The sequence below is a fragment of the Chiloscyllium plagiosum genome, unplaced genomic scaffold (genome assembly GCF_037043375.1).
Source record: "Chiloscyllium plagiosum isolate Xiang-an unplaced genomic scaffold, Cpla_swu_hap1 HiC_scaffold_48, whole genome shotgun sequence".
NCBI lineage: Eukaryota > Metazoa > Chordata > Chondrichthyes > Orectolobiformes > Hemiscylliidae > Chiloscyllium > Chiloscyllium plagiosum.
In genome coordinates, this window is record NW_028270186.1 from 18,005,533 (window position 1) to 18,025,937 (window position 20,405).

Below are 20,405 nucleotides of genomic sequence, written 5' to 3' on the forward strand. Positions count from 1 at the left end.
GTGTGTGTGAGACAGTGTGTGTGTGAGAGTGTGTGTGCGGGTGTGTGACTATGTGTGTGAGAGAGAGAGTCTGTGTGTGTGAGTGAGTGCGTGAGCGTGTGAGAGAGAGTGTGTATTTGCCAGAGTGTGTGTATGTGTGTGTGCGAGAGAGTGTGTGTGTGAGCGTGCGAATGTGTGCGTGTGTGTGTGAGAGTGTGTGAATGTGAGTGTGTGTGCAGGTGTGTGAGAGAGAGTGTGTGTGTGCGTGCGGGTGTGTGAGTGTGAAAATGTGAGAGTGTGAGTGTGTGTGAGTGTGCGTAAGTGTGTGTTTGTGTGCGTGTGAGAACAAAGGTCTGCACAGACAGAATTAGCAGTGGCACGGGAAGAGTTTACTCCGAGAAAATGGTCCAAACAAAAAGCTCGGTGACCCTGCTGATCCTGGGAATTTCACACGACGTACCCCATCATTGGTCAACAGTGGCACAGTGCCAGGCATCGCTTTGTTGGCGACCGCAGAGCTGTGATGCGTGGCCCTCCAGGGATAAGTTGTATCGTCGTGGGGGATGACATTACACCAGGGGCAGCAGAGAAACAATGTTGCGGGAATTTTCCAGTCGGACGTTTTGGCAATTACACCGTGACTCATGCAGCGGATGCAGTGTCAATGTTGGAGAGGGATGCGCTGGGCGACCATTAACCCCTTCAACCCCGGAGTTCAGCTCTTGAGTCGGCCTCCCCTGACCTCCGGACTCATTGCGCGCCTGGCGGTGCAGGGTGGTGTGGCACTGCCCTCTCCACCAGCTCAGGTGACTTGGCACCTGTTACAGGAGAGGATTGGCTCAAGCAGAAATCCCCCCCCCCCCCTTGCTTGAACTCAAGAACGTTCCAGAACAGGAACAGGCCCTTCGGCCCTCCTGCGCCGATCCAGATCCTCCATCGAAAACCCGTCGCCTATTCTCTAAGGGTCTGTATCCCTCTGCTGCCTGCCCACTCTGGATACATCTTCAATGACGCTATCGTGCCCGCCTCTACCACCCTTCACTGGCAACGTATTCCAGGCACCCACCACCCTCTGCATAACGAACTTTCCACACAATATCTCTCTTAAACCTTTCCCCTCTCACCTTGAACTCGTGACCCCTAGTAATTGAGTCCCCCCCCCCACTCTGGGGGATAAAACGTCTTGCTATCCACCCTGTCTATGTCTGTCATGATTTTGTATCAGGCTCCCCCACCTCCCCCCCCCCCACCTCAACCTCCGTCTCTGTAATGAAAATAATCCCAATCTCCTCAACCTCTCTTCATAGCTAGCGCCCTCCATACCAGGGCAGCATCCTGGTGAACCTCCCCCCCGCACCCTCTCCAAAGTGTCCACATCCTTTTGGTAGTGTGGCGACCAGCGGTATTCCAAATGTGGCCGAACCAACGGTAACATGACCTGCCAAGCATTGTATACTCAATCGCCCGTCCGATGAAGGAAAGAGTGTGCCCTCTGGTCCCTGACTTTGCGTCATCACCACTAAAAGACTGAAAGTTAATTCAGTTGAATGCAAACATTCAGTTTGAGGCTACAGTCTCGGAATTCCCATCCCTCGGGAAGAGATACCTGCAGTTCACCTGATCTAAACCCCTCGTGATTTTATAAACCTCTATCAGGTCACCCCCTCCTACGCTGTCCAATGGAAAAACTCCCAGCTTCTCTGGCTAACTCAGCCCTTCCATTCCCCGAGAAACATCCTGGGAACCCTTTCCAGCTTTAATAGTGTCCGTGTAACGGGGTGGCTGGATCTGGACACAGTACTCGAGAAAGGGACTCACCCGTACAACCTCAACGTGATGTCCCGAGTACTGTAGGCCAAGGACTGAGCGATGATGGCGAGCGTGCCAAACGCCCTCTCAACCGCCCTGAGACTCCAAACTGCAGAGGATGATGGACCTTAACCCCCTAGGTCTGTCTGTTCTACCACGCTGTCCCATCCCGCCATTAATTGCCTAAGTCCCACCCTCGTCGGTTTTACCGAACCTATCCAAATTGAACGCCATACGCCACTCATCAGCCCGTTGACGCATCTGATCAAGAGCTCTTGGCCAACCTTTTCTACATTGTCCACCATGCTTGCGCCAACCACAGGCCTGCGTACTGTGGCTTCCATATTTTCATCAAATCATTTGGAGGAATGACAACCGTGACGTTTGCAAAACTTGAGAGATCACGGTTGTTTCCCTCAGGAACGACTAACTAGCCGTTTGGTCCCACAATCCCTTGCTCCACTCGGAGACGAGACGATCCGGACTGAATAATACTGAACGAGCCGGCGTCTGGGAAGAAAGGTCCAAACGTTTGGAAACCATTCGCCATTCCCTCGTCATCCAAGATGGCCGACACTCTCATATATTCCAGGGACTGGATTATTCAATCCCTTTTAATGGCTCGAACTTTGGATATTATTCCATGGAAATTGGGGGTGACTGTCGGTATACAATGCTTTCTATTGCAAATAAAAAAAACCCATTGCCCCCCCCCCCCCGATTGTGAAACACGGCTCAAACTGATTTGGGGATAGAAGGCCTTGGGAATTCTCAAACACGGATGTTCAGAGACCTCTCAGCCACCCTTCGACAAAGCAGGTTTAGCTCGATCTAGAACACTCGATTCCCCAGAGCCACAAAGCTCATTTTTAAGTTCCGTTGACAGGAAGCGAGCGCAGTTGACAGAATTGGCATTTCTCTTTAACCGCCTCTCCCCTCCCCCCCACCTCACAGCGGCCTCGAGCACTGAGAACACTTCCTCATGCCCGCTGCGGTCTGGGGTAATCTGATTCCGCCTTCAACTCTTGTCCTTAAATGACTCCCTCGACCCCCCTCCCCCCGCCTCTCCACATTCCCGGCGTTCCCGCTCGGAAATCCGCAACTCGCCGGCGCTCCATCAGAGAAAACGGCTCAGGCTTCTCGGCCTACTCCCCCAGTCAATAGGAGCCCTGTTCCGTTTTCCTGCCCCCTTTAGCCCCCCCCCCTCTCCACGGTTCCCCGACTGATCGAGAATCTATCGACCTCAAATCTCAAATATCCCCTGCTTCCCACAGCTCCCTGTCCATTCCCAACCCCCTTCCCAGAGGAGAAACCCCTCCTCATCTTGGTCTTCGGTCGGCGATCCCTGTATTCTGAGAGCGTGCCCTCTGCTCCCTGACCCTCCCGTGAGAGAGGGGGGGGGAAACAGCCCCCTAGAGTTGGCCCTGTCAATATGTTTCCAATGAGATCGCCTCTCGTTCCTCGAAATGCCAGTGAGGAAAGTCCTGTTAGGCCTTTTGCTCATCAGACAATCCCTCTGGGGACAATCCGAGTGAATCTCCTCGGAAACGAAGTTTGAGTTTTAAGTCTCCAGCGAAACGATATTTTCCCTTAAAATAAAGGGGGAGCGGAACTGCCCAGGAGGGGGTCTCCCCAGGACCATGTCAAGTTGCAGTGAGATCTCCCGACCCTTATCCTCAATACCCCCTTGAAATAAGGGTCAATATTCCAATCGCCCTTCCTGATTCCCTGCTGTGTGCTCGCTTTCTGGCCTCTAGTTGCAGCTTTCCGCAGTCTTTCCCCGTTGAAATGATACTCTGCTCCTTTAGTCTCCCCTGGGGCAGCACAACGGGCTCAGTGGTTAGCGCCGCTGCCTCACGGCGCCAGGAACCCGGGTTCAATTCCAGCATCGGGCGACTGTCTGTGTGGAGTTTGCACATTCTCCCCAGTGTCTGTGCAGGTTAGGGTGGATTGGCCATGCTAAATTACCCATAGTGCTCGGGGATATGGAGGTTAGGGTGGATTGGCCATGCTAAATTGTCCATAGTGCTCAGGGATATGGAGGTTAGGGTGGATTGGCCATGCTAAATTACCCATAGTGCCCAGGGATGTGCAGGTTAGGGTGGATTGGCCATGCTAGAGGTTAGGGTGGATTGGCCATGCTAAATTGCCCATAGTGCTCAGGGATATGGAGGTTAGGGTGGATTGGCCATGCTAAATTACCCATAGTGTTCAGGGATATGGAGGTTAGGGTAGATTGGCCATGCTAAATTACCCATAGTGTTCAGGGATGTGCAGGTTAGGGTGGATGGCCATGCTCATAGTATTCAGGGATGTGCAGGTTAGGGTGGATTGGCCATGCTAAATTACCCATAGTGCTCAGGGATGTGCAGGTTAGGGTGGATTGGCCATGTTCAATTACCCATAGTGCTCAGGGATGTGCAGGTTAGGGTGGATTGGCCGTGCTAAATTACCCATAGTGTTCAGGGATGTGCAGATTAGGGTGGATTGGCCGTGCTAAATTACCCATAGTGCTCAGGGATGTGCAGGTTAGGGTGGATTGGCCATGCTAAATTGCCCATAGTATTCAGGGATGTGCAGATTAGGGTGGATTGGCCATGCTAAATTGCCCATAGTGTCCAGAGATGTGCAGGTTAGGGTGTATTGACCGTGCTAAATTGCCCACAGTGCTCAGGGATGTGCAGGTTGGGGTGGATTGGCCATGCTAAATTATCCACAGTGCTCAGGGATGTGTAGGTTAGGGTGGATTGGCCATGCTAAATTGCCCATAGTATTCAGGGATGTGCAGGTTAGGGTGGATTGGCCATGCTAAATTGCCCACAGTGCTCAGGGATGTGCAGGTTAGGGTGGATTGGCCATGCTAAATTGCCCATAGTGTCCTGGGATGTGCAGGTTAGGGTGGATTGGCCATGCTAAATTATCCACAGTGCTCAGGGATGTGTAGGTTAGGGTGGATTGGCCATGCTAAATTACCCATAGTGCCCAGGGATGTGCAGGTTAGGGTGGATTGGCCATGCTAGAGGTTAGGGTGGATTCGCCATGCTAAATTGCCCATAGTGCTCAGGGATATGGAGGTTAGGGTGGATTGGCCATGCTAAATTACCCATAGTGCTCAGGGATGTGCAGGTTAGGGTGGATTGGCCGTGCTAAATTACCCACAGTGTTCAGGGATGTGCAGGTTAGGGTGGATTAGCTGTGCTAAATTACCCCATAGTGCTCAGGGATGTGCAGGTTAGGGTGGATTGGTCATGCTAAATTACCCACAGTGTTCAGGGATGTGCAGGTTATGGTGGATTGGCCGTGCTAAATTACCCATAGTGCTCAGGGATGTGCAGGTTAGGGTGGTTTGGCCGTGCTAAATTACCCATAGTGCTCAGGGATGTGCCGTTTAGGATGGATTGGCCATGCTAAATTACCCATAGTGCTCAGGGATGTGCGGTTTAGGGTGGATTGGCCATGCTAAATTACCCATAGTGCTCAGGGATGTGCAGGTTAGGGTGGATTGGCCATGGTAAATTACCCATAGTGCTCAGGGATGTGCAAGTTATGGTGGATTAGCCATGGTAAATTACCCATAGTGCTCAGGGATGTGCAGGTTAGGGTGGATTGGCCATGGTAAATTACCCATAGTGCTCAGGGATGTGCAGGTTATGGTGGATTGGCCGTGCTAAATTACCCATAGTGCTCAGGGATGTGCAGGTTAGGGTGGATTGGCCATGCTAAATTACCCATAGTGCCCAGGGATGTGCAGGTTAGGGTGGATTGGCCATGCTAAATTACCCATAGTGTTCAGGGATGTGCAGGTTAGGGTGCATTGGCCATGCTAAATTACCCATAGTGCTCAGGGATGTGCAGGTTATGGTGGATTGGCCATGCTAAATTACCCATAGTGCTCAGGGATGTGCAGGTTAGGGTGGATTGGCCATGCTAAATTACCCATAGTGCCCAGGGATGTGCAGGTTAGGGTGGATTGGCCGTGCTAAATTACCCATAGTGCTCAGGGATGTGCAGGTTAGGGTGGATTGGCCTTGCTAAATTACCCATAGTGCTCAGGGATGTGCAGGTTAGGGTGGATTGGCCGTGCTAAATTACCCATAGTGCTCAGGGATGTGCAGGTTAGGGTGGATTGGCCTTGCCCGCAAGTGTTAGATGTATTAGTCAGGGGTACATGTTGGGGAATGGGTCTGGATGGGTTTCACTTTGCAAGGTCGGCGTGGACCGAAGGATCTGTTTCCACACTGTAGGGAATCTAATCTAATCTAATCCCTTCCCATACTGGCTTTTCCACACGGCATTTAACTCTTTACTCACTAATGCCAAGTATTGTAGAGGTCATATAGCACAGGAACAGCCCAACGTGATCATGCTGACCCAAATATCCCAACCCAATCCAGTCCCACCTGCCAGCACCCGGCCCGTATCCCTCCAAACCCTTCCTATTCATATACCCATCCAAATGCCTCTTAAATGTTGCAATTGTACCAGCCTCCACCACTTCCTCTGGCAGCTCATTCCATACACGTACCACCCTCTGTGTGAAAAAGTTGCCCCTTAGGTCTCTTTTATATCTTTCCCCTCTCACCCTAAACCCTCTAGTTCTGGACTCCCCCACCCCAGGGGAAAAGACCGTGTCTATTTACCCTATCCATGTCCCCTCATGATTTTATAAACCTCTATAAGGTCACCCCCTCAGCCTCCGACGCTCCAGGGAAAACATCCCCGGCCTGTTCAGCCTCTCCCTGTAGCTCAAACCCTCTGACGTGCTTGTAAATCTTTCCTGAACCCTTTCACAACATCCTTCCTGTAGCAGGGAGACCGGAATTGTACGCAATATTCCAACACCGGCCTGACCAAACGTCCTGTGCAGCTGCAACATGACCTCCCAATGCTTCGAGGCGGAAGTGGGGACGCTGGAGGTCAGAGTCAAGATGAGAGTGGTGCTGGAAAAGCACAGCAGGTCAGGCAGCATCCGAGGAGCAGGAACATCGAAAGCCCGAAGATTCCTGATGAAGGGCCTTAGCCCGAAACGTCGATTTTCCTGCTCCTCGGATGTTGCCTGACCTGCTGTGCTTTTCCAGCACCACTCTCATCTTGACTCCCAACTCTTATACTCAATGCTCTGACTGTATCGATCGGTCTCTGTAAACGATGAGCCGCCCCTTGTATCTATCCTCCTGCATTTGCATTGTCTGCACATTTGACCACGTTTCGCTAGTGCTGGGAGTCGGAGGGTCACACATCATTCACAGTGGGATAGCTGTTGCGTCAGGGCTAATGTTTCCAGTCATACTGTAGGCCTGGGTTTCTCTGGCACTCGGTTTTTGCCCGAGTGATGTCTCAGTCCAGCGACGTTCCGAGTCACCGGAACTGAGACGTCAACTCTGCTCTCTCTCTCTCTCTCTCTCCCTTTCTCCCCGCGACTGGATCTGCTGAATTTCTCCAGCGGTGTCTGTTCCCGTTCCCGATGTCCGCGTGCCTCGGTCGAGGAAATGAGATCGTTCCCAGGATGTGGCCGGGAGAGATGTTCGAGGAGGTGAATTCATTCAAACAAAATGCCCTCTTTGTGTGCGCACGCAAGGTAGAGAATGTCGGTTCTTGTACGGACGTTGCAGGGGGAGGGGTTAAATATCGGCGTTCTGGCTTTGCGCACAGTTCCCGCTGCTTTGTAAAACAGATCGCTATCGTTGTGGGCAGTTAAAGGGTCATTGGATAGGCATATGGATGAGAATGGAATGGTGTAGGTTTGATGGGCTTCAGATTGGTTCCACAGGTCGGTGCAACATTGAGGGGCCGAAGGGCCTGTACTGCGCTGGAATGTTCTAAGTTCTATGCTTCCTACCGATGCAGAGAGACCGCAAACAAACAGCAAAAGACAGTATAGCACAGGAACTGGGCTCACTAACACCATGCCGACATACCGCGTCTCTCGAAGCTGAAAGCCTTTTGCCTCTATGGTGTCCGCATCCCTCTATGCCCTGGCTATTCAGCTGTTGCGGTGCCTCTTATATGCCGCTATTATAAGTGCCTCCCCGCCCTCCTCTGTGTAAAGTAAAACTTGCCTCTCACATCTCGTTTTGACTTAGCCCCTCTCACTTGAGTCCCCTAGCAATTGACATTCTCCCCCCACCCCCGGTGAGCAGAGGATGTTCATAGAGATGTACAGCACGGAAACAGACCCTTTGGCCCAACTCGTCCATGTCGACCCAGATATCCTAACCTAATCTAGACCCCTTTGCCAACACTTGGCCCATCTCCCTCCAAACCCTTCCTATTCATATACCTGTCCAGATGCCTTTAAAATGCTGTAATTGTACCAGCCTCCACCACTTCCTCTGGCAGCTCATTCCATACATGCACCACCCTCTGTGTGAAAACGTTGTCCCCGCAGGTCCCTTTTATATCAGACGAAGGGAAAATGATGAGATTTTGAAGGGAGGAATTTAAAAAGGAGGTCTGCAAGGGTAGTAATATCTGGATTACTCCCAGTGCTACGAGCTAGTGAGGGTGGGAATAGGAGGATAGAGCAGATGAATGCAGGGCTGAGGAGCTGGTGTATCGGAGAAGGATTCACATTTTAGGAACATTGGAATCTCTTTTGGGATAGAAGTGACCCAGGATTGCACCTAAATTGAAAGGGGACTAATATACTGGCAGGGAAATTTGCTAGAGCTGCTCGGGAGGATTTAAACGAGTAAAGTGGGAGGGGAGGGGGACCCAGGGAGACAGTGAGGAAAGAGATCGATCTGAGACGGGTACAGCTGAGAACAGAAGTGAGTCAAACAGTCAGGGCAGGCAGGGACAAGGTAGGACTAATAAATTAAACTGCATTTATTTCAATGCAAGGGGCCTAACAGGGAAGGCAGATGAACTCAGGACATGGTTAGGAACATGGGACTGGGATATCATAGCAATTACAGAAACATGGCTCAGGGATGGGCAGGACTGGCAGCTTAATATTCCGGGGGGGTTGGGGGTAGTGTTTGCGAAAAGGTAACGTGAGCGGGGGTCAGGGATACGAGGTGAAGGGGGTTGGGGGAAGGGAGGGTTAATTCCCGGGGACTCTCTCTCTCTCTCTCTCTCTCTCTCGCTCTCTCTTTCTCTCGCTCTCCTCCCCACACAGCGGAAATTACTCAAATCTTGCGAAACCTCAAACTTTTCCCCGAGGCAATGGACTGCCCAGGATTGTGGAGGGAGGGGGGAAGAGGGAGGGAGGGAGGCTGGGCCAGTCCAGAGTATAAAGCAGGGGGGAAAACCGCTCTCCATCAGATCACTTTCCAACCTGCAAACCCACTTCGAGCGAGCGACTGCGATAAGACATGAGGACTGAGCTCCGATCCGTCAGCGTTCCCGCCGACCACGATGAGGCTCAAAGGTAGAGCCAAGGGGTGGAATTCGATCCCGTCACTCTGAGACACACAGGCTCTGTCTCTTCAAACTTTGGAGACGGGAGCTTCAGAGAGAGAGGGAGAGAGAGAGAGTGTGAGAGAGAGAGAGACTGTGTGAGAGAGGGAGTGTGTGTGAGAGGGAGAGAGAGTGTGTGAGAGAGAGAGTGTGTGAGAGAGGGAGAGAGTGTGTGTGTGTGAGAGTGAGTGTGTGAGAGAGAGAGTGTGTGTGAGAGAGAGTGTGTGTGAGAGTGAGTGTGTGAGAGAGAGAGTGTGTGTGTGAGAGAGAGTGTGTGTGAGAGAGAGTGTGTGTGAGAGAGAGTGTGTGAGAGAGAGAGTGTGTGAGAGAGAGAGTGTTTGAGAGAGGGAGAGTGTGTGTGTGAGAGGGAGACAGTGTGTGTGAGAGGGAGACAGTGTGTGTGAGAGAGAGTGTGTGAGAGAGGGAGAGTGTGTGAGAGAGGGAGAGTGTGTGTGAGAGAGGGAGAGTGTGTGTGAGAGAGGGAGAGTGTGTGAGAGAGACGGAGAGAGTGTGAGAGAGAGGGAGAGAGTGTGAGAGAGAGTGTGTGAGACAGGGAGAGAATGTGAGAGAAAGTGTGTGAGAGAGGGAGAGAGAGAGAGTATGTGAGAGAGGGAGAGAGTGTGTGTGTGAGAGAGTGTGTGAGAGAGGGAGAGAGAGAGAGTGTGTGAGAGAGGGAGAGAGAGAGTTGTCTTCTAGGTCAGTCAGAGGGGCCCCCTCGATGGGACATAGTCCCGTCACAATCTGACTTTTTACGGGGACCACCGCCCAGCTCACGGTGGGGGAGAGGAGGGTGGGGGGGGGGGGGAAACAGGGAGCGCACCTGACTGGAGAGAGGCAGCTTTTCCAGGAGCCTGTGATGGTTTTCGGAAAGCAGGAAGAGGCTGGACCAGGCCCCAGGGTGAGCTTGGTTAGGGCAAGCTGAGCAGGGAGTGGGGCGGTGGTAGCTGCACGCAGTGTGTGCATATAAGAGAGAGAGAGAGGGAGAGAGTGTGAGAGAGAGAGGGAGAGAGTGTGAGAGAGAGAGTGTGTGAGAGAGGGAGAGAGTGTGTGCGTGAGAGAGTGTGTGCGTGAGAGAGAGTGTGAGAGAGAGAGTGTGTGCGTGAGAGAGAGTGTGAGAGAGGGAGAGAGTGTGAGAGAGAGTGTGTGAGAGAGGGAGAGAGTGTGTGTGTGAGAGTGTGAGAGAGAGAGTGTGTGCATGAGAGAGAGTGTGTGCGTGAGAGAGAGAGTGTGCGTGAGAGAGAGTGTGAGAGAGGGAGAGAGTGTGTGTGAGAGAGGGAGAGAGTGTGTGCGTGAGAGAGAGTGTGAGAGAGTGTGTGTGCGTGAGAGAGGGAGTGTGTGTGTGAGACAGTGTGTGTGTGAGAGAGTGTGCATGAGAGAGAGAGTGTGAGAGAGAGAGTGTGTGCGTGAGAGAGAGTGTGCGTGAGAGAGAGTGTGCGTGAGAGAGAGAGCGTGAGAGAGAGAGTGTGCGTGAGAGAGAGAGTGTGCGTGAGAGAGAGAGTGCGTGAGAGAGGGAGAGAGTGTGTGTGAGAGAGAGAGAGTGTGAGACAGAGAGTGCGTGAGAGAGAGAGTGTGAGAGAGAGTGTGTGAGAGAGGGAGAGAGTGTGAGAGAGGGAGAGAGTGTGCGTGAGAGAGAGAGAGTGTGCGTGAGAGAGAGAGAGTGTGCGTGAGAGTGTGTGAGAGAGTGTGTGTGTGAGAGAGGGAGGGAGTGTGTGTGAGAGAGAGAGAGTGTGAGACAGAGAGTGCGTGAGAGAGAGAGTGTGAGAGAGAGTGTGTGAGAGAGGGAGAGAGTGTGAGAGAGGGAGAGAGTGTGCGTGAGAGAGAGAGAGTGTGTGAGAGAGAGAGAGTGTGCGTGAGAGAGAGAGTGTGCGTGAGAGAGAGAGTGCGTGAGAGAGGGAGAGAGTGTGTGTGAGAGAGAGAGAGTGTGAGACAGAGAGTGCGTGAGAGAGAGAGTGTGAGAGAGAGTGTGTGAGAGAGGGAGAGAGTGTGAGAGAGGGAGAGAGTGTGCGTGAGAGAGAGAGAGTGTGCGTGAGAGAGAGAGAGTGTGCGTGAGAGTGTGTGAGAGAGTGTGTGTGTGAGAGAGGGAGGGAGTGTGTGTGAGAGAGAGAGAGTGTGAGACAGAGAGTGCGTGAGAGAGAGAGTGTGAGAGAGAGTGTGTGAGAGAGGGAGAGAGTGTGAGAGAGGGAGAGAGTGTGTGTGAGAGAGGGAGAGAGTGTGTGTGAGACAGAGAGTGCGTGAGAGAGAGAGTGTGAGAGAGAGTGTGTGAGAGAGGGAGAGAGTGTGAGAGAGAGTGTGTGAGAGAGGGAGAGAGTGTGAGAGAGGGAGAGAGTGTGCGTGAGAGAGAGAGAGTGTGTGAGAGAGAGAGAGTGTGCGTGAGAGAGAGAGTGTGTGTGAGAGAGGGAGAGAGTGTGTGTGAGACAGAGAGTGCGTGAGAGAGAGAGTGTGAGAGAGAGTGTGTGAGAGAGGGAGAGAGTGTGAGAGAGGGAGAGAGTGTACGTGAGAGAGAGAGTGTGAGAGAGAGAGAGTGTGCGTGAGAGAGTGTGCGTGAGAGAGAGAGAGTGTGCGTGAGAGAGAGAGTGTGTGCGTGAGAGAGAGAGTGTGTGAGAGAGTGTGTGTGTGAGAGAGGGAGAGAGTGTGTGTGAGAGAGAGAGAGTGTGTGAGACAGAGAGTGTGTGTGAGAGAGGGTGAGAGAGGGACAGAGTATGTGTGAGAGAGAGAGTGAGTGTGTGTGTGTGTGTGTCAGTGAGGTGCCCTGACCCCTGCTTCCCCGGGGGTGAGGGTGGGGGAATAGGGTGATCAATACTATCTATCCCGCTCGGGCCCCTGTGTCCGTGTCGGAACGACACAGCCAGTAGCAGGGAACGTTGCACCTTCCGTACAGCCTGAGTCTAACTGTTGCTGTTCTCCACAGGCCCTTCAGTTACAAATGCAGAAGGGAGTCCGCGGGCTCTCCGAGTACGTGTGCCCCACTTCAGGTGAGAACCATTTACACATCCCTCCTTGTCTCAGTCCGAGCCCATCTCCTCCAGCCGGGATCCCCTCCTTCAGAGCCACCCCCATCTTCCTCCTTTACCCCCGTCGACTCCCTGTTCGAATTCGACAGGTTTCCCAAGACTTGCCCCCGCCCCCCCATGCTTCCGAACTTCCGGTGAACATAATCCTAACCCAATCCGGTCTCTCTCGGTCCGTCAACCCCTGGAATCAGTCTGGGAAACCCTTCGCTCCATTGCCAGGTTGTCCTTCCTCAGGTAAGGAGACCGTGCACACACGATACCCCCTGTCCACCCACTACCTGTACCCCAATCCTCTCTCGCCATGTTTGGAGGGGGCACTGTTTGCCTTCCTTCGATGGTTGGCACCTTGGCGAAATCGGATGTCATCCTGTGATTGTCCTCCCCCCACTTCCCAGACCCCCCTTCAGGTGAAGATACCCAACAAGATGGAGGTGTGCGGAGGCCCAGATGGAGAGGAGCATGAGAGCTACCAGCTGAAGATCATGGGGGCGTCTTCGGCCATCGTGCCAATGGGCAGCACCCGCCTCTCCCTGGAGCGGGCGGTCATGCTGGTCCTGGCCATCGAGAAGTTCAAGGCTGGGCTCCAGGGTCGCCCCTCCCCCAAGGGCTGGGCGCACGACTCCAGCGCCTTTGCTGACACGGACTTGCTGGGAGACTTCAGCGCCATCATGGAAGGTAAGGGCATGTGGGCGCTCCCCCGTTTCCCCGCTTCGCTTCACTCCCACGGGAGGGTCTGGAACTCGGACGCCACAGACACCCTCCCGACTGCCCCTCTCCCAACCAATCGGGGAGGGGGGGGGGGGGGGTCAGTGCTGCCAACAGTCTGTACCAAATCTACACTGGTCCCACTTTCCCACACTAGGCCCCAAGCCTCACACAGCACATCAAGCACTCTGGCCCCACTTTCCCACACTAGGCCCCAAGCCTCACACAGCACATCAAGCGCTCTGGCCCCACTTTCCCACACTAGGCCCCAAGCCTCACACAGCACATCAAGCGCTCTGGCCACACTTTCCCACACTAGGCCCCAAGCCTCACACAGCACATCAAGCACTCTGGCCCCACTTTCCCACACTAGGCCCCAAGCCTCACACAGCACATCAAGCGCCCTGGTCCCACTTTCCCACACTAGGCCCCAAGCCTCACACAGCACATCAAGCACTCTGGCCCCACTTTCCCACACTAGGCCCCAAGCCTCACACAGCACATCAAGCGCTCTGGCCCCACTTTCCCACACTAGGCCCCAAGCCTCACAGCACGGTTAGGGAGACAACGTGCCGTGAGGCTTTAGGCCCAGTCCGGGGAAATGGAACCAGTAGATTTGGTACAGACAGTTGGTGGCACTGACCGTTTAAACCCTTTCCCCCTCCCACCGATTGGGGGAGATAGGTTATTCCTCCAATCCCCAGCTACGTTAACCCTCGGCAGCGATTCCATCGACGTCGGATTCCTGGACGGAGACCAGAAGGGTTGGAGAATCCCAACAGGCGCGGGTCCCTTCAACCCTCCCAAGAGCGTCCTGCCTAGCTCCGTCCCCCCCCTTCACCCTGAATTTCCTGCAACAGGCCTGGACGCTGAGGGTGGATGGGGGCTCGGGGGTTAATGTAGCACGGTCCACCCCTAACCTGCACGTCTTCGGGAACCTCAACAGGGTTGGGGGAGGAGAGCGGGAGGCAATTCTGTACAGGCGGTTCGCCCCCCTGTGAGTTGGAATTCTGCGCTCACTCCATCAGCCCAATCCACTAACGCCTCTCACCCCTCCTTCCCCATTTCTCTCTCTCCCTCCTCCCCCCACCACCACCACCGCAGAGATCGACCCCTGCCTCATCTCCGACGGCGTCGCCGGGAGTTCCACCTGTCGCTTCCGCTTCGTGCACACCGAGCGCAGGCGTCTGACGGACGACAGGGACCGGGCCCTCATCCTGGCGCAGGACTTGCAGCTGCTGGCTGTCTCCCTGAGGAACCCCGTCGACGCAGGTAGGCGGGAGAATTAGCGTGGGCGACCCTTTGGCTGCGGGCGGTGGGGTTGGGGGGGGTGTGGGGGGGGGGGGGGGGGGAAGTGAGGGGGGGGAGATGGGGGCTTGGGAAACCCTCTCCTCCAGGGAACTCTCAATCTGGCATCCTTACGCCTCTTCGTTGGGGGAGTGGGGGTGTCGGGGGCTCCACGTGACTCCAGACCCTCCCCGCCCCCACCTTTCCCTCAGTCAAGCTCTCTGGTCCAACTTACCTACGCTAGGCCCCAAGTCTCACACAACACGTCAATGTGCGCTGGTCCAACTTTCCTACGCTAGGCCCCAAGTCTCACACAACACCGTCAATGTGCTCTGGTCCAACTTTCCTACGCTAGGCCCCAAGTCTCACACAACACGTCAATGTGCTCTGGTCCAACTTTCCTACGCTAGGCCCCAAATCTCACACAACACGTCAATGTGCGCTGGTCCAACTTTCCTATGCTAGGCCCCAAGTCTCACACAACACGTCAATGTGCGCTGGTCCAACTTTCCTACGCTAGGCCCCAAGTCTCACACAACACGTCAATGTGCGCTGGTCCAACTTTCCTATGCTAGGCCCCAAGTCTCACACAACACGTCAATGTGCGCTGGTCCAACTTTCCTATGCTAGGCCCCAAGTCTCACACAACACGTCAATGTGCGCTGGTCTAACTTTCCTATGCTAGGCCCCAAGTCTCACACAACACGTCAATGTGCGCTGGTCCAACTTTCCTATGCTAGGCCCCAAGTCTCACACAACACGTCAATGTGCGCTGGTCCAACTTTCCTATGCTAGGCCCCAAGTCTCACACAACACGTCAATGTGCGCCGGTCCAACTTTCCTATGCTAGGCCCCAAGTCTCACACAACACGTCAATGTGCGCTGGTCCAACTTTCCTATGCTAGGCCCCAAGTCTCACACAACACGTCAATGTGCGCTGGTCTAACTTTCCTATGCTAGGCCCCAAGTCTCACACAACACGTCAATGTGCGCTGGTCCAACTTTCCTATGCTAGGCCCAAGTCTCACACAACACGTCAATGTGCGCTGGTCCAACTTTCCTATGCTAGGCCCCAAGTCTCACACAACACGTCAATGTGTGCTGGTCCAACTTTCCTATGCTAGGCCCCAAGCCTCACACAACACGTCAAAGCGGTCTGGTCCAACTTTCCTGTGCTGAGGGGGAGGGGGAGTATGTGAGGGGGCAAGTGATGAGGGCCACTCACGAATGCTTCCCCCTCTCCCCACTTGTGAGGAGGGGATATCTGAAACTGTTTGAAGCGAGAGAGTGTGTGTGGGGGGGGGGGGTAACATTTAGAACTTGTTCATGCAGAGGGTACCATTGCGACACGGGAGGGGGTGGGGGGGTTAACTCTCTCCGTGAATTCGACCCAACGCCCAAATTCCGCTATTTTTAAGAAAAATTATATCGATTTATTCCTGAACTCTTAAAGTGAACGGTGAACAACAACTATTCACAGTTCGAAGCGACCGTTCCCCCCCCATTTCCTCTTAACGCCTTCCTGTCTGCCTCTACTCTGTACCAATATGCTGTTTCAAATATAATTACTTCATAAAATTACTTCAACGGTGAATTCCTTTTTCTGGCTGAGATCTCTCAGGGTCACCTTCTTAGTTTTCACTCGCAAATACTTTCAATGTGAAAAGGTACCTTTTGATAGCGAGTGTTTCAATCTTTCTCTCTCTCTTTTTCTCTTTCTCTCTCTCATCTTTCTCTCTCTCTCTCATCTCTCTCCTGTCTCCCTCTCTCCTCCCCGTCTCTCTTTCCTCTTTCGCCTCTCTCTCTCTCTCCTGTCTCTCTCTCTCCTGTCTCTCTCTCTCCTGTCTCTCTCTCTCTCACACTCCTGTCTCTCTCTCTCTCTCTCTCTCGTCTCTCTCTCTCTCCTGTCTCTCTCTCTCACACTCCTGTCTCTCTCTCTCCCTGACTCTCTCTCTCTCACTCCTGTTTCTCTCTCTCTCACTCCTGTTTCTCTCTCTCTCACTCCTGTTTCTCTCTCTCACTCCTGTCTCTCTCTCTCCTGTCTCTCTCTCTCTCCTGTCTCTCTCTCTCTCTCCTGTCTCTCTCTCACTCCTGTCTCTCTCTCTCTCCTGTCTCTCTCACTGTCTCTCTCTCTCTCCTGTCTCTCTCTCTCTCCTGTCTCTCTCTCTCTATCTTCTCTCTCTCTCTCTCTCTCTCCTGTCTCTCTCTCTCTCACTCCTGTCTCTCTCTCTCCTGTTTCTCTCTGTCTCTCTCCTCTCTCTCCTGTCTCTCTCTCTCTCCTGTCTCTCTCTCTCTCCTGTATCTCTCAGTCTCTATCTTCTCTCTCTCTCTCCTGTCTCTCTCTCTCTCTATCTTCTCTCTCTCCTGTCTTCTCTCTGTCCTGTCTCTCCTCTCTCTCTCTCCTGTCTCTCTCTCTCCCTCCCTCTCCTGTCTCTCTCTCCCTCCCTCTCCTGTCTCTCTCTCTCTCTCCTGTCTCTCTCTCTCTATCTTCTCTCTCTCCTGTCTCTCTCTCTCTCTCCTGTCTCTCTCTATCTTCTCTCTCTCTTTCCTGTCTCTCTCTCTCTCGTCTCTCTCTCTCCCTCCCTCTCCTGTCTCTCTCTCCCTCCCTCTCCTGTCTCTCTCTCTCTCCCTCTCCTGTCTCTCTCTGTGTCTCTCTCTCTCTGTCTCTCTCTCTCTCTCTGTCTCTCTCTCTCTCTGTCTCTCTCTGTCTCTCTCTCTCTCCTGTCTCTCTCTCTCTCTATCTTCTCTCTCTCCTGTCTCTCTCTCTCTATCTTCTCTCTCTCCTGTCTCTCTCTCTCTGTCTCTCTCTCTCTCCTGTCTCTCTCTCTCTATCTTCTCTCTCTATCTTCTCTCTCTCTCTCTCCCCTGTCTCTCTCTCTCTCTCTCTCTCTCCCCTTGACGGTAGTTCCTCTCCGGCTGACATTCAAGATTTTTGGTTTATATACCACCCAATGTCGGATGGTCTCATTGCTCTGAAACCAAAGATGTAAACTCAGTTGGGTTTCAGTTCACTGGGACATCCCATTTTGGTCAAATTCAAATTGTTGCCGAAACTGCCTGGGGTGTCCGCTTCCCGGGACATACATGCAACGTTCCGGTGCATTCCGGGGCAGCCAGATCACACGGGCGCTACTCAGCTCTCGGTGCGGGAACGGCCTTCCTGCTCTCTTAAAGGGACAGTGTGAAAGGGGGCTGCCCAGGGGTGGGACGGGGGTTAGAGCATTGCGAAGGGGTCTGGACGGAGGGGAAGAGGTGGCGGGACCTGGGGGTTTCGAGAGGGACCCGCGGTGGGTTCCAGAAAACAGGCCCAGCCCTGACGGATTGGGCCGAAGAAGGCCTGATTCCACGCTGCGGGGGGGGGGGGGGGGGCTTGTCCTGTGACTCCCTTGCCCCATCACCTCCCTGGTGGTTGCTCTCATGGTTAGCTCGCCCCTCTCTGACACCTCCCCCCCCCCCCTTTCTCTGCGCGCAGTTCAGCTGGACGTCAGGTACTACAAGTCCACGGGGGACCAGCCAGAAGTGTGCCCGTCGTGCTGGGCGTGAGCCACCAGAATCTCTTCATCACCTGCACCGGTCCGCAGGAGAGGCCGAGGGTGAGGACCGAGGTAAGGGGACACTCGGCTCTGGGGGGGGGGGGGGGGGGAGGGGGCGCAAGGGGGTTGCTGGGAGATTGTACACCGCCCTCCCCCACCTGGGCTTCGAGTCCAGAGGCGGGCACGGTACCCCCCGCCGTGAGAGGCCTCGCACAGCACGCCAACGGAGCCTTCGGCCCGACCCATTCCGCCGCTGACTGGCCACGTACCCATTGGCCGGCACTTGGCCCACGGAACGTTCCGGTCCATCTCCCCGTCCTTTGAAGTATTGGAATCTCACCACCTCCTGGTTCCAGACGCACACTCTACGTGCAAACGTTGCCCCTCGAGTCCCTTTTAAATCTCTTCCCCACACGTGAACTTCTGCCGTTGGACTCCCCAACCCCGGGGGGCAAGGTCTTGGTGATCCACCTCATCTGCGTCCCTCGTGATTCTATAATGGTCATGCCCTGCCCCACCCCCCCCCTCCCCCACCCCCCGCCGCCTCCTCGGGCCTTCAACGCTCCAGGGAAAAACGAGCCCCCAGCCCATCCGACCTCTCTCAGTCATTCCAACCCTCCAGACTGCTCCCGTTCCTGAACTCTCTGCATTACTCCAATGCTGGGCCCACTAAAAATCTCGTCCAAGTTGGTCAGAGTATTGAGTACAGGAGTTGGGAGGTCATGTTGCGGCTGGACAGGACATTGGTTAGGCCACTGTTGGAATATTGCATGCAATTCTGGTCTCCTTCCTATCGGAAAGATGTTGTGAAACTTGAAAGGGCTCAATAAAGGATGTTGCCAGGGTTGGAGGGTTTGAGCTACAGGGAGAGGTTGAATAGGCTGGGGCTGTTTTCCCTGGTGCGTCGGAGGCTGAGGGGTGACCTTGTAGAGGTTTATAAAATCATGAGGGGGGCATGGATAGGATAAATAGGCAAGGTCTTTTCCCTGGGGTGGGGGAGTCCAGAACTAGAGGGGCATAGGTTTAGGGTGAGAGGGGAAAGATATAAAAGGGTCTTAAAGGGGCAACTTTTTCACACAGAGGGTGGTACGTGTGTGGAATGAGCTGCCAGAGGATGTGGTGGAGGCTGGTACAATTGCAACACTTAAAGGGCATCTGGATGGGTATATGAATAGGAAGGGTTTGGAGGGATATGGGCCAAAATGGGACTAGATTAGGCTGGGATATCTGGGTTGGCATGAATGAGTTAGGCCAGAGGGTCTGTTTCCACGTTGTACGTCTCTAATCAAAATAACATCCCAACTCAATGCTCTGACTGACGATGTCAAGTGTGCCAAACGCCTTTGTCGTTTCCCTGTCGAGTTGCGAAAGCTGCGTTTAAAGAACTATGTACCTGCAACCCCTCCACCGCCCTCCCCTCCTGCCCCCAGGTCTCTCTCTCTCCCTCTGTTCCACACCACACTCCCTCGTCAGGGCCCGGCTATGTGTAGGCCCTGCCCTGGCCTGCCTTCCCACAATGCAACAGCTGGCATTCGACTCCATCTGCCGCTCCAGGCTATCCCCTTCCCGGCCTTCCCGAATGGTGCCGGTGTGAATCCTGCGAGATTGATACTCCTAGCGTCCTGCAGAGCGGACACCGTCCGCCGTTGCCAGGACGACGGCCCGAGAACGCTAGAGGAAACCTGAATGGCTCTCTCACCGTGTGCGTCCTGTCTCTCTCTCTCTCTCTCTCTCTGGCAGAAATGGGACGAGAACCTCAGGAACATCAGCAGCGCCACCGACCTTCTGCGCTTCGTGTTCTTCAAGCGTGTGGGCAGCGGCGGGCACTACTTTGAGCTGGAGTCGGCCATGTACCGCGGTTGGTACATCAGCACCGCGCTGAGCGAAGGCCAGCCCATCGAGATGGACGTCAAGGGCAACAGGAAAAGGGTCACCATCTTCACGGCCGAGTGAGGCCTCCTTGATGTCACGCGCCCTCCCCCCCCCCCCCCACCCCCAAACTGCGCGTTGTCTCAGAACCCCAAATCAGAAAGTCGTTGATTTTTGAGAGAGTCTGTGTATGTACTGAGTACAGAATATTCAATCTGGTTAGAAATGGATGCGCTGCGATCCGAAAGAATTGTCACGTGAATGGCTGGGGGCAATATTTGCTCCGCTTTCACTCGCCGCGCCACATTCGCGTTTTAAATTATGTTGCGTCCGGGAACTTGAGAGGATTCGATATTTAACTATTTATTGTAATTTAATGTCTTCGCTAATTTATCTTCCGTTCTTCATTAAATCAAGTTGACCGTTTTATTATCAAACACCCTGGCCTCCATGTTGATTTGTCGCACAGACCGTCACACAGCCTAAACAGCAGGCCCGAACTGCCCACCGTCGGCCTGAACCGAACCAGCCCTGTTTGGCCCCTGACCTTCAAAACCCTTTCCTCAGCAAGTCCCTGAGGGAACATCATATAGCGTGGACACAGACCCTTCGGTCTGAACCTTCCAGACATCCTAAACTAATCTTGGAGGGATCCCGAGGGACAGGATGTACATGTATTTGGAAAGACAAGGACTGATTAGGGATAGTCAACATGGCTTTATGCGTGGGAAATCATGTCTCACAAACTTGATTGAGTTTTTTGAAGAAGTAGCAAAGAGGATTGATGAGGGCAGCGCAGTAAATGTGATCT

At 53.8% G+C, this 20,405-nt stretch overlaps 1 protein-coding gene across 1 annotated transcript; it reads left to right on the forward strand.

The window, feature by feature from the left end:
* The first annotated feature begins 9,015 nt into the window (after positions 1-9,015).
* Positions 9,016-20,031, forward strand: il1b (interleukin 1, beta). Its single transcript, XM_087984217.1, is given in 7 exon segments — positions 9,016-9,160; positions 12,098-12,161; positions 12,596-12,875; positions 14,010-14,177; positions 17,665-17,709; positions 17,712-17,797; positions 19,466-20,031. Coding segments are annotated over 7 exon segments (912 nt in total). The 5' UTR covers positions 9,016-9,104; the 3' UTR covers positions 19,679-20,031.
* Positions 20,032-20,405: the final 374 nt, after the last annotated feature.